We start from the raw sequence: 13,800 nt of genomic DNA, 5'->3' as shown, positions 1-13,800 counted from the left end.
AACTCATTCCTTGGTAATATATTGTGTACTGAGACCTCATGCTTTCCATCCCCATAGTATTCAGCATCTTGTGCCTCTCTGATCTAACTTTTCAACATGAAATCAAGCCTATATTTCCATGTGACTCAGGCAGTTAACCTTCTACTTCCTGGCTAGTGTAACCACCTAGAGGAATCTCTCCTCTCAGTCCCTAAGACATCTCTACATAACTTGGATTCTCTCCAGTTTTTTTCATCCTCCTCACAAATTCTTACTTTTCAACTCAGCTCTTTATAGATAATAACCCACACCTGCTAATATTTGTTTTCCTCCTTTGTAATACTTTTACATCAATGCACAGTTAAAATTTTAGATTTAATATAGGGTATATTTTCTGCAGGCTGTCTCTTGAGAGAGAGTCTAAAAAACAAGCGCATCTGCTCTGTTGTGAGTTAATTCTTCTTAGTTTCACAAGGGTATCCTCTCTCAGACCACCCCATTTTTACAGTTTCCTAATTTCAGACACTTATCATAGGATCCAATTGATTTAGCAGGCTATAACTCTGTCCCTTCAACCTAAGGAAGGGTGAAGGATATTAAATCAAAACTCTTATTTGTTGCTTGAAACAAAGTACTACTACTTATTATCTGTAGTACAAGCTGTCCAAATCCGATGAGTCTTATTGTTATGGGGTGTGTTCCCCTCTGGGAGTGACTGACTGGTATGGGATTATGAGACATTAGGTTTAGTAGAGTTCTGTTCTCACCTTAGTTTCAGAACACTGTTGTTATATGCCATTCTATTGGGACATAGAAATCACTTTGTTCTAATAAATTTGGAATAAGGATTTCACTTGTATGGTAATAGCTGATTTTTAATAGCTCTGATAACAAAGCTGCCTTTTTTGTTTTTAACAGTTGGTTTAGGCAAGTAGAGTTTGAGATACACTTTAGATTCTTTGTGCCAGGTTGGTGGTGACTTGAACAAAACAGTATTACTCCCTAGTTAGTAATTCTTTACTGGATGAAATAAGGGCCTGGAAGTAAGTGAAGGGCTAGTTGGGCTTTTGTAGGACTGTATGTGACCTCTATATTGGATGCCCTCAACCCTCAAAGAGTGAGAAGTTATAGCCAGCCTCACCTGATAAGAAAGAAGGTAGCTCCATCAAGTAGTGAAGAGATCTGTGGGCACAGAGTTTCCAGTATTACCTTTGGTATCTTACAGTGACTTTTCGGATATAATTGGAGTCTGTCTTGCTAATAAAAAAAAAAATCCGGGGCCAGCCCCGTGGCTTAGTAGTTAAGGGCTTGCGCTCCGCTACTGGCGGCCCGGGTCTGGATCCCGGGCGCACACCGATGCACCGCTTGTCCAGCCATGCTGAGGCGGCGTCGCACATACAGCAACTGGAAGGATGTGCAACTATGACATACAACTATCTACTGGGGCTTTGGGGAGAAAAAGGGAAAAAAAAAAGGGAGGAGGATCGGCAATAGATGTTAGCTCAGGGCCAGTCTTCCTCAGCAAAAAGAGGAGGATTAGCATGGATGTTAGCTCAGGGCTGATCTTCCTCACCAAAAAAAAAATCCTTTATAAGGTAGAAAAGTTTTAGCAGTTATGCTGAAAAAGTGTCTTAATTTTCATGCAGCCTAAAAATACAGATTAATATTTATTTATGAAATGGTTGCCATGTGTCAGTACTTGGGAATAACGTTAAAAAATAAACTGCCTCCCAACTTCTAAACTTGTGATGAAGGAAGAACAGGTTAAGGTCAGAGTTATCGACTAGAAATAAATGGAAGAAAAGAGCTCAAACCCTTAAACCCTTGTGACTACTTGGATCTATCTCTACTCTGATTTTCCTGTACTTTTACCTCAAAATTTTCTTACTTTTTCTTGTTACTTTTTTACTATTTTGATTTTGTTGTTTGTATTTATTTTCTGTATTTATCTTTCCTATTATTGTATGTCAAAATGGTTAGCTTCGACAGCAGTTTATTTATTTCAGTGTGTCTTCGAGTTGTCTTGAGAGACATCTTAAAAGAAACTAATTTTAATTTACTTTGATGTTTAAAATACATGCCACAAAGTATTTTGGAAGGAAAGTTAGATTAAGAGAACATGTAATTAAACTTAGGAGAGCAAAGTTAGAATTCGTAGGCTGTGAATCATCTCTGCCTTAAAGGAGAGGACCTGTCTTTTTTATTGGGTAATGAATGTTTAGACAGTTAATAAATTGACCGAGATGATGAAAAAAATAAAGTAGATTGGGTCTGTAAGATATTCACTCTGAGCTAGAAGTCAAATTATAAGAAAGTGGCCAATTTCTTACCCTTATAAAAAAGCATATTGGTTAAGAAGTCTTTATCCTTATGATCTATTACTATGCTTTTTGGTGGGCAGAGGTACGTTTCACTTTTCTGTCCTTCCTTCTTTGTGGAGGTGGAGTTCAAGGAACAGAGGACCAGAAGAAATTTAGCACTTTTCCTTTTGTGACTTTTTATCTCTTTTTCTTAGGTGACAGTTGATAAATGCATTCTTTAAAAATTACTGTTCTTTTTTCAGAGTGATATGTTAAAATTAAAAGTTTCTTTCGTCAGAGATAGTTATGGTTCATATTTTCTTTTTCATATGTTGTATGATTGGAATTATGTGAATCTTAGATAAACATTTAGTGTTGTGAATGATAGCAGTTTAGGTTCTTTTAAGATTTAGATTTAGTTTAAAGAATTTCTGCTGTTTGTGTTTTTATTAGCGCAAAGCAGCTGGTCCGAGGAGAACCCAATGTTTCGTATATCTGTTCTCGGTACTATAGGGCACCGGAGTTGATCTTTGGAGCCACTGATTATACCTCTAGTATAGGTAAGTACTGACTCTGAATATAAGGACTTATAATTATTAATCTCATCTTATTTTTAGCAATTTAGTATTACTAATCTATACTTTCACTTAAATATAAAGATGAATATGCCCTAAAATGCTTCTTCTTAAAGATTGATATGCAAAAATATGTAGAATTTTTAAAATTTCATCTTTTAGAATTTAAGATATATTTACTAGTCTACTTTTAGGTTTCTTGGATTATTAGAATAATAAAGCTATTTCTTTATGATTGCATGATTCCTTTATGATTACATTTGTTTTTAACTTAAAATTTCAAATAAATCATAAGTATACTTTTTCTTTTTTTTTTTTAATTCCTCTGAAATACTCATTTCTAAGCTTGATCACCAGTTGGAGAATTTGTATCCATTAAGTTTATGTTGAAAGTGATAGGGTGACCATATTGTTGACATTTCTACTCTGCTGTCTCAATTGGTTATTTAATTTTAGGTCAGCTCAAAAAAAACAATTCTGACTTTTTCATTAGTGGTTTGGCTAAACCCACTGATTCTGTAGAAGTCTTCAGGAAAGATCTTTAATGATAGTAGGAATTCAATAGACACAATTTACTTCAATCTTCATTGACCTCCTCTTCTAACCCAGTTTAGCTCACTGGTAGGAGTGAATATAGAGATATGACCAGCTGGACAGGAATAGGAAGCTAAGAAAGGCGGAGCAACCTTAGGCTAGGTGTACAGGTGGAGGTCAAAATTATTTTATTGTTACGTATTGTTTCTGAAGAGAATTCCTTAGTCCAAAAACAGAAACAAAAGGATACAAATACCGAGCAAACAAACCAAAAAATCACAGTAACAGAAAACTAAGAAAAACTAGAACTTGGACAATTTTTGTCTTTTGATACAAGTAGAAATTCTCTGATATGAACAAAGACCTCTAAACGTAAACACATTACCACTTTTATTTTGCCAAAGGGCCAAATGCCAAAGAGCATTTTGGTCTGTGCTAAGGGGCCAGCAGTTTTACCCACCGTTTCTTTTGCACCATCAGTGCAAATGTCAACAAAATGAAAAAGGCAAATAACACCTTTGCCCTTTAGGGAGGGAGCTCTGCAGACCGTACTTTGAGACCTGTTGCACTGGGGGATAGAATATAATAATATGGGGGTGTGTGTGTGTGTGTGTGTAATGCTTAAAGTTTTGTCATGGCTATGTTATATGGTATATGTTAAGGGACAAATGAGAAATAGTGAAAAGGATATTTTGGTTGAAGGAGAACTGGATTTGAGTTCCAGGTTTATTATTACTTAGCTAAGCTATAAAGTGGAGATTACTAACAGTTCTGCCTACCTTTCTGAGTGGCTCTGAGGATTAAATAAAATGTTAATGAAAGTACTATAGAAATGTAAGGTGGTATTCTTTTTGTGGTATTTGTTAACTTGCCTCTCCCCAAGAGCAAATTTCAGCCCTTTATCTTTTTTATTTATTTATTTATTTATTTATTTTGTGAGGAAGATCAGCCCTGAGCTAACATCCATGCCAATCCTCCTCTTTTTGCTGAGGAAGACTGGCCCTGGGCTAACATCTGTGCCCATCTTCCTCTACTTTCTATGGGACGCCGCCGCAGCATGGCCTGACAAGCGGTGCGTCGGTGCATGCCCGGGATCCGAACCTGGGCCACCAGCAGCGGAGCACACGCACTTAACCTCTGTGCCACGGGGCCGGCCTAACAGCCCTTTGTCTTTGAAGATGTCATTGGATTTTCCAGCTGCTTTATATTTTATTCAAATATATGATACTGATCATCTGCATACCAGATACTGAGATGAGTTGTTCCAGGGTCACCTAAAATACGTGCAATTTGCTCCTTTTAAAAAAGTCATGGCTAGATCATCTGACACATTAAGGCATGTTTATATAAACCTTTGTCCCTCTTAAGAGTGCATTACTTCTATAAATATCCCTGTGCCTAGCAGTTCTTTGGAATCTTTGTACAAAAGAAGGGCAGTGTAGTCTGTTTTCTCTATTAGGAACCAATTCTGTGGATGTTATGAGTACCTGCTTTCCAGTAGCTTCCTTTGCATGGCTAAAGCCAGATTCTGATTTTCTAGGCTTAGGACTCACTGTATACCACTGATTCAGCTGGGGCCTTTTGAACCCTAACAAGCCTAGATTTGGCCTCCCTTTTTAGACTTAGGATACTTGGCTCTAAAGATTCTGGAAGATTTGTAAACAGACAAAACCGAAGATATTTAGAAGTGTACTAATACAGGTACATTTTAGAAATATTTTTAACAAAGATGTTTGAAGTGAAGGAGGAGCTAGGAGTTCTGGCTAGATTATTGTCATAATTGGATATAATCAGAGCTAAGGCTGATGGCTCTGATTATATTGACTTACTGAGAAATGGCAGAATGAGAAGAAATGGCTTCTTCAGGGCAAGGAATTAAGTTTACAGACCCTTGAAGAAACAGTTATCCTGTGACAGTGAGACAGTTTTTCAAGACAGTAGTGTCTTGATTGGGAATTGATATTGGGTTCCAGGCCTAGCTCTGCTATTCAGGAACTTTCTATTGAGCCTTAATTTCCTTATCTGTGAAGTAAATATGTTAAACAGGATGGTCTTGAAAGATTGCTTTTACCACGAATCAGAGTTAAGTATGAAACAATACTATTTTGGCTTAAACCCCAAATAACCAGAAAATACAGTGGGCCAAAGCACTTATATTTTATGCTTTCTTTTGAGTTGTTTTATTCTGTTTGGAGAATATCATCCATTTGTCCTATGAAATAAACACTAGAGATTTTAGTATCTCCCAGAAAGTGAGTAATAAATATCTTGGTTTTAGTAATTTGCCTGAGTTAACATTAATTGTTTTTTTGTGTGTGTGTGAGGAAGATTAGCCCTGAGCTAACATCTGTTGCTGATCCTCCTCTTTTTACTGAGGAAGATTGGCCCTGGGCTAACATACCTGCCCATCTTCCTCTACTTTATATGGGATGCCGCCACAACGTGGCTTGACAAGCTGTGCATGGGTCCGCGCCCGGAATCTGAACCCGCAAACCCCGGACCGCGGAAGTGGAGCGTGCGAACTTAACCACTGCATCACCGGGCCAGCCGCTGAGTTAACGTTAACTGAAGACCAGTAATATAGTTGCCACCTGAATCTTTTGATTATTAATCTGTGGTAACCACTAAGCAATAGTATTCCTTAATGTTTTACTCCTTGTCTCCCATATTTGTAGCTGAATCCAGCCTAAGAAAGTGTTTCTTATGGGTTTTTTATGAAAGTGTAATTATTCCCCTGCAATTTTTCTAGCCTTATCTTCTGAGATGAATTATTCTGTATTATAGAGGAAAGAAGTGCACGCATATTGCCTTCCATCTAATTAGCTAGGTAAGGGGATATTTTTAAACCTAGATCAACATAAAGTATTTACATTAATAAAGAGATACATCTTTTCCACTGGATGTAAGAGTTAGTATTACTATTGGCTTTCAGTGACGTGAAGATTTCCTAGTGGGTTTTCATATTTGCTTCATTTAACAATTTCCTAATATATCGAGGAGGGCTCTTTTGGTCTATGTTTGCAAAATGTCTTGATTATCATTGCTTGGAACTGGACAAAATCAACTTGAATTTCTTCAATTAATTTTGTGTCATTATTTTTCTAGGTCAGTAAAAAGTAGTCACTGGAGCAGAGATTTCCAATCCCTCTTGATAGTGCATCTCACCATATCAGACTTCTTAAATTATTTGCTCTCCCCTTGCTGTTCACTATTCTTCTCTTTCCCTACTGATAGATGGGAAAGCCCAGCAATGATGTATGTTCTTCTCCCTAAAGCACTTGATTGTTGGTTCATACAAAACCCAGGAATCTCAGGCATCCAGAAACTGAAAATTAGCTTTTCCTTGCAGGAAGTCTTAATGGTGGGCTATAAATAAGAGTCATCATATAATTTATCTTCCCATTTGGTAAGACTTTTAAGAGAGGAGGATACTGTTAGTAATTATCCCAGGACAATAGATCTAAACTAGGACTGTCTTGGGTAAGCCAGGATGTATGCTTTAAATTAGTTTTTAATTTGTTAAATTTACAGATTATTAAAATTTATTAGTTAAATTATTTTTTAAAATTTTCTCTCAGGATTAAGGTTTCCGCTTTGACTTAAAAGTAAATTATTTTGTAATTTGTGAAATAAAATACATTCCTCTATCCTTGCATTTAAAAAGGATAATATATTTAAGCACATTTTTCTGTCAATCATATGACAACAAAAAATCAACCTTTAGAGTCTTAAAATTTTTCTCAGAATTTACATTGGCGTAAAACCCTGTGTACAGGAGATTGAACTCTTGCTTGCTGCTACTCTGTGAGTACCTGCTAATGTGCAGAGATTGTGTCACTTTGACTTATTTTTAAGTAAGATAAGTAGATAATCATGCCCTATGTTTTGGCACTGTAATCCCGTCTTGCTTGTTAAAGACTTGAACACCTGATATTTGATAATTAAATAGACTTTACCCTTTATTGGAATATTCTTATTGGCCTTGTTTCCTCTTTATTAAGTTTAACACTTAATTTAAAAATTCTTTAGGAATAGATTGATGACCTTTTTTCCTCTGTTTTGGATTATACAGTCTTTTGCTTGTGATATTTACTCTGTGATCAAAGTAAAATTAGAAAATGTATACAAACATTTTTTCCACGCAACTTAAGCTACGAGGTATTAATAAACCTTTGTTTTCTATCTTCAGACGTATGGTCTGCAGGCTGTGTGTTGGCTGAGCTGTTGCTAGGACAACCAATATTTCCAGGGGACAGTGGTGTGGATCAATTGGTGGAAATAATCAAGGTGAGAAGATTGAGTCAGAATTTTTTAACTGAAAGGAATTTTGTTGCTATTTTAAGAATCTATATCACACATACACATCCATTAAAAACTTAACAAAAGGGTGAAAATGTCCCACGAGCACATAGCAAGTTCAGCTGTAGAAAGTATGAGAACCTAGCCTTTTGATTTCTAATTGAGTTATTCTTCTATTGTATGGTTCTGGAAAAGCTGTTTTGGATATCTAATGCAAGAAAGGAATATATCTGTTATTTAAAGTACTTAAAAGCTGTAAGATCACTAAAATGTATATAAACTGAATAAAAGCATAAACTATGTCTATTTTTACTAATCATGTACTCTCTGCTCCTCATACTCTACTGAGCACAAAGGAAATGCTTGTATTTATTCAATATATAAATATTTATAGTATGAAAGGATGAATATCTGCCTATACAAGTAGACCACAGATAGAAGCAGAATTTTGACTTATGGATTTAATATAATTTTCTTTATTAGGCCTGTCAACCTCTTTATTAACAACACCAGATTCAAAATACTATTATGTTAGAATTAATATTGTCTCTTAAGAATGGTAGGGCTGAGATTTTAATTGAGTTTTTAAACGTAATTTTAAAAAGTTTTTGATATTTGAGATCTTAAAGAAGCTCCTACCCCTTTTTAAAAAATCTATTGTCTGTATATTTAGACTGCTAGATTGGTTCATTCTAAGGTTACAGTTTTGCCAAAGCAACACCACCTACTGTCCTTTAGGCTTTATTCTTTTTTTTTTTTTTTTTTTTTTTTTGGTGAGGAAGATTGGCCTTGAGCTAACATCTGTTGCCAGTCTTCCTCTTTTTGCTGAGGAGGATTGGCTCTGAGCTAACATCTGTGCCCATCTTCCTCTATTTTGTATGTGGGCCGCCGCCACCACAGCTTGGCTTGATGAGTGGTGCGTTGGTCCACTCATGGGTTTCGAACCTGTGAACCCCAGGCCACTGAAGTGGAGTGCGAGAACTTAACCACTATTCAGCCAGGCCAGCCCCTGGGCTTTATTCTTGATTCTCCAAATATTTCATAGAAGTGTAAAGTTGAATATCCCCTTAGAGGTCATGTAATCCAATCCTCCATCCAATGCAAGAACCTTCTTAGTTATATTCCTGATACATGGGTTTCCAGTGTTTTCTTGAATACTTCCAGCATCAGATCACTGCTTGGGAATGCAGGCTGTACTGTATCTGGACAGCTTGAATTTAGTTTTTATTGTGCTGAGTCATAACTCCTCGGTACCTTTTACCAGTTCTGCACACAACTATGATTACGTTATTTTAAAATCTTTGTACTTTTTTCTATAAAAAATGTTACTTTTGATAAGGCAATTTTGCCTAGATATCAGTGTGTGGTTGAAAAAACCAGTGTGTGATCAAGAATCTTCCTTACTATCCATATAATTTCTTATAATTTGCACCTGAGACCTCTATGGTATTTGCAGTCTTTTTTTGGTAACCATCTCTTAGTTTCAGATTGAACTTTTAACCTTTGTTTAACTTTCTGCTTTCTTCCTGATTCCCACACTACTTTCTTCCTGATTCCCACACTACACTCAGATCTAAGTTCAGATAGTTGGATCTCTGTGTTTTCTGAAATTAATTATTCAAATTAATGTTCTAATACAGAGGTTGGCAAACTTTTTTCTGTAAAGGGCTAGATAAAATATTTTAGGCTTTGTGGGCTAAAACACAAATCAGGGGTATCATAAAGATAGTTATATAACAAAAGAGACAACAAATTTCCACAAATTTTTTGTTAATGAAATTCAAACTATAATAATAACTGAGTACAATTTTTTTGTGATACAAGTCTACTAATTAGAAGATTGGAGTTCTTTTTGGAAGGCTATAACATTTCTCTTCATTGGAGTTCAAAGTTATTGTTTCCTATCATCAAATTGATTGTAGATGATTATCTGTAAAATCAATTCTCAGTTGGTAGGCCTTACAAAAACAGAGATCAGGCCATAGTTTGCTGACCTCTGCTCTTGTCCAACCAGTAAGCATTTCCTCTAGCCACAGGCTTTCACTTGATGTATTTGAGCTCGCCAAACTACAGTTCTCTGAGCATATTGCCATTCTATTTGTCATGTATGTTTAGCTTATTAGAATTGTGTCATTTGCCTACTGATTATAGTTTAGAATTTTGTGATGATTTATTGTCATTAATTTTAATTAATTCATACATGATACAACTGAAATTGCTCAAGAAGCTAAGTGGGCATCTGTGATAAGTCCGTATCTTCTGCTTGCTGTCATATCTTATAAACCTTTAAGTTTAGAGGTTTTTTCCACGACTTTTTGTCAATTTTGTCAAAATTGTTCAATTTTCTGCTATTAGTGGTTTGTGCTTATTTAATAGATTTTAGTAGAAATTGTCAGATTGTTCTTGATGGTTTAAGACTTCATTTTCATTAGGGCTTATTTGTTGCAAATTGGTCCATGATCAATTTGTAGGAGTAGACCAATTCTGAAATGAAATACTTTTTTCATTTATGTGTTATCTTGACATCTTGCATTTATACATAAGGAACACAGTCATCACCCTAATGTGGTTTCAAGATCGCTGTCTATAGATGTTTTGAAGGTGTTTAAAAAATTTAATGGAAAAATTAAAAAAAAATTTAATGGAATTAGCTTCCCAGGGCACTTTGGGCTATCCAGCATCTTGGCCTTTTACAGTCTTAAGGATGGTTGCCCAGGATAGATAAAATATCAGCATTAGTTTGCCACCCATTTGGTGATCTGAAGTTATACATTATATTGAGGTTATTAGACATTGTGCTGTGGTGTGTGTGTCTGTAGGTAGTATAGCTCTAAATTTTATTGCATGGAGGTTAATAAACATTGTAGGAGTTTTGTATGTGTGTTTAATATAGCTCTAAATCTTGTTGATTCTATATATCTGTTCCTTAAATATTGAATATCTGTGATATTTCATTGAAATAAAAATTTATAACTAGTTCTGATGTAACTGTTCAGTTTTCCTGATCTAAGTTGTAAATTGGAAAACAAAAGTTGTGTAGGTTAGCTTTCAAAGATAAATGTTGTTAAGACATTTTATATTTTAAACAAGTATTATCATTACTGCTAACCAAGAAAGGTGCTCAAAAGTGCCCAGTTCAATTCTCAATTTTTTTGAGATAATAGTCATGAGCACTTAATCCTTATGGTAAGTAGGGAATTCATGTTAATCTTTCCTTTTCTGCTCTCTTTTCATTTTCTCTCTTGAAAACCTCCTGGGGATTTCTCTAGAGTATCTAGGAGTAGCTGACCCTTCAGTAAAATAGATACTTTTCTTTCTGAATTGGAGTTTATGCAAAAAATGAACAGTTATACAGCAAACTTCATGAATTTTATATGTGGTAGACTTGCCTCATTATTTTATAAACTTTTTGAGCAGGAACTTTCTTTTATTGTTACGTTTTAGTATCCAGGGACACCAAAATAGTTTTCAGTAAAGACTTAAATTGAATTAAGCTGCTAGACCATTGTTTATTCATGAATTCAGAATTACCTGGGAATTAATAGGAAAAGTTAGTGTGATTCTTACATATGTTGTTTATTCAATTTTATTGGCTTGATGTCAGTGTCAGTAATTTACAGTGTGAGTAACATAGAGCTAACTTTGTCTCATTCTAGCTAAGCTTTTACATCTCCACCCTCCCTACCTTCTAATAAGAAGGCTTTTGCAAAATATTTAGAATAATTCAAATACGTTATCTTCAGAATAAAAGGACAAAGCAGAATGGAATTGAAAGTCATGAAAAATTATTTCCAAGCATGAAGAACCCTTTCTGAGATTGATTTAATACATAGGATTATCACATTGGCGTTTCGTTATGCCAGTTAATCTCTGAATATCAAGAAAATGCTTGGATTTTCAAAGCATTTATGAAAAGAGAAATTCTGTTACGGACTTCTCAGGTAATAAGATTTTTTTAAAAATTCTTCCTTAACATGCTAGTTAAAATAACCTCAAGAGATATCTGGTGTAGGTTTCAGATACCTGGTGAAAAATAAAACATTTTGGGAGAACCTGTACCAGGAATTTCACAAATGTAGTAGGTTCAATGATGTAGCATTGTCCTTTGCACCTCTGCCATCAGTCATAGCAATGGGCTTATTTAGAAAAGAGTCTTCTGAAGATTTGGAGAAGGTAGTATTTTTTTATGCCAATTACTTTTTTTGTAAATATATATGCTATAATTTTATATGCTCAATGCAGAAGACTGAGAAAACAGACAAACTCACAGATATCAACAAAAGAAAAAAAAGCCATCATTTACTTCTATAAATATTTTGATATACTTTTCTATACATATGTTTAAACAAAAATGCCAAATGTTTTGTAGACTTTTACTGTATAATTAATTGTATTTCTCACATGAAGTATATTTTAACTAAGTGATTTTTTTAATGACTGCATAGATTCCACTGTATGATTATATTCTGAATTATATAATTGATTCTGAACAGAATAATGTTATTAAGGTTAAGTGATATATTATTGTCTTTGAATGATATATTTGGCCTCTCAAAGATTGGATCATTAACTTTCTTTTATAAATGACGGGTGTCCCCAGAATTCCCCAAATGGATTGAAATTGAAGCAGTCTAGGAAGTTCTAGATCTAGGAGTGCTGTAGGGTTTACTAATAGTTTCTTTTCCCCTTCCAAATTTTAAAACATAAATTTCAAATAAGGAAAGGTAAGCTTCAGTCCAGAGTTCAGTTTCTGGGTTAAAATACCACAAAATTAAAAGTTTAAAAGAAACCAACCATTCTGTAGAATTTTAAGTTTTAAATATATTAATATTCTTAGAAATATACTTTCATTTATTCCAAAAACATTTACTTATGCTTAGTAATAATTTGACCATTGCTTTCTAGTGGAAGAGTTTTAGGGCAGAATTAGTCAGTCTCCTGATGATAGAATTTCAGTATAGCTTTCATGGTTTTAGTAACTAGCGTTTTAAGTTTGGATGTATCTCTTTTAGAAAAACGTGACATTAAACTTATAGATACTTAAATTATTTGCAATATTAAAATTTTATAAGGCAATTAAAGTTACTTAATTTCTCTTGTTAAACAACTTTACTAAACTACTGTTTAATTTTCTCTTAGCAATAATTACTCAATTTAGATATCTGTATAGATAGCTCTTACACAGGTAAGAGCCACTAAAATCTTACCTCTAGCAGAGATTTTAAGAAATTTGAAGGTAGAAAACGATGAGATCTAAATAATCTTTTGATTATGTTATCACAGCTCTGTAAATGGACTTCATTTCTTATGATGTCTATCAGTCGAAAAGATTGAGAAGGAAAAAGATTTAGCAGTGGAGAGTGGGATTAAGGGGTGAGGGAAAGGAGAGAATTTTTACTTTTTACTGTTGATGTTGATTTTTTTAAACAATCCTATCTTTTTGCATCATAGAAACTATGAAAAAATAGACGCTTTCAATTGTTGTATGCTAGAATCTTTTGTTAGTAAACAAATAAAAACAGTTATATAGAGTTAAGAGCCACATTTTGTTACAAATGTTTGCCTAAATAATTGTTTTCTTGATCTTCCAATTTGACCAATAGCTATTTGCAGTATAATTTAGACAAAGAGATCAGTGATTACCTGGCTCCTCAGAAGCCTACATTTTGGGAAACTACTGCTAATCATAAAAGCTCCCACTCAATGAGACCTACTCTGGGTCAGGCACTGGGCTAAGCACTTTTTATACGTTACCACATTTAAACCTTATATTAATCCTAGGAAGATGATGATGATGATTATGATGATGATCATTATTACAACCACCATATCTAGGAGGGGTTGGGTAGTAAGGAAATCCTATCTGATTCATCTTTAGCTCAATTGATGTCCTCTATGCATGGAATTTTGTAGCTCTGGGGAAAACAATATGATCCTTCATGTCAACTTGGTATCCAGAACCCATTAAGTCATATTTACTAAATGTTAGTATTAAAAAAATGTGACCACAGACTAAAGGAGACAGCCCCTAAATCTTACTACAATGAATATACCTAATCAGTTTGAGATGTCTTTGGACTAGGTTTAATTGTGCTTCATCTAAAGCAATCCAG

General features: G+C 34.6%; 1 protein-coding gene across 2 annotated transcripts in view; it reads left to right on the top strand.

The window, feature by feature from the left end:
* The window catches only part of GSK3B (glycogen synthase kinase 3 beta), a 202,135-nt gene that overhangs the window by 121,817 nt on the left and 66,518 nt on the right, over nt 1-13,800 (top strand). For both annotated transcript variants that reach the window (XM_058555863.1, XM_058555862.1), the window contains exons 6-7: nt 2,733-2,839; nt 7,578-7,675. In XM_058555863.1, the coding sequence (XP_058411846.1) occupies nt 2,733-2,839; nt 7,578-7,675 (205 nt within the window). The remainder of the gene's footprint in view (nt 1-2,732; nt 2,840-7,577; nt 7,676-13,800) is intronic.

The sequence above is a fragment of the Diceros bicornis genome, chromosome 15 (genome assembly GCF_020826845.1).
Source record: "Diceros bicornis minor isolate mBicDic1 chromosome 15, mDicBic1.mat.cur, whole genome shotgun sequence".
Taxonomy (NCBI): domain Eukaryota; kingdom Metazoa; phylum Chordata; class Mammalia; order Perissodactyla; family Rhinocerotidae; genus Diceros; species Diceros bicornis.
Note: the sequence above shows the minus strand (reverse complement) of the source record. Positions and strands in the feature narration are given on the sequence as shown.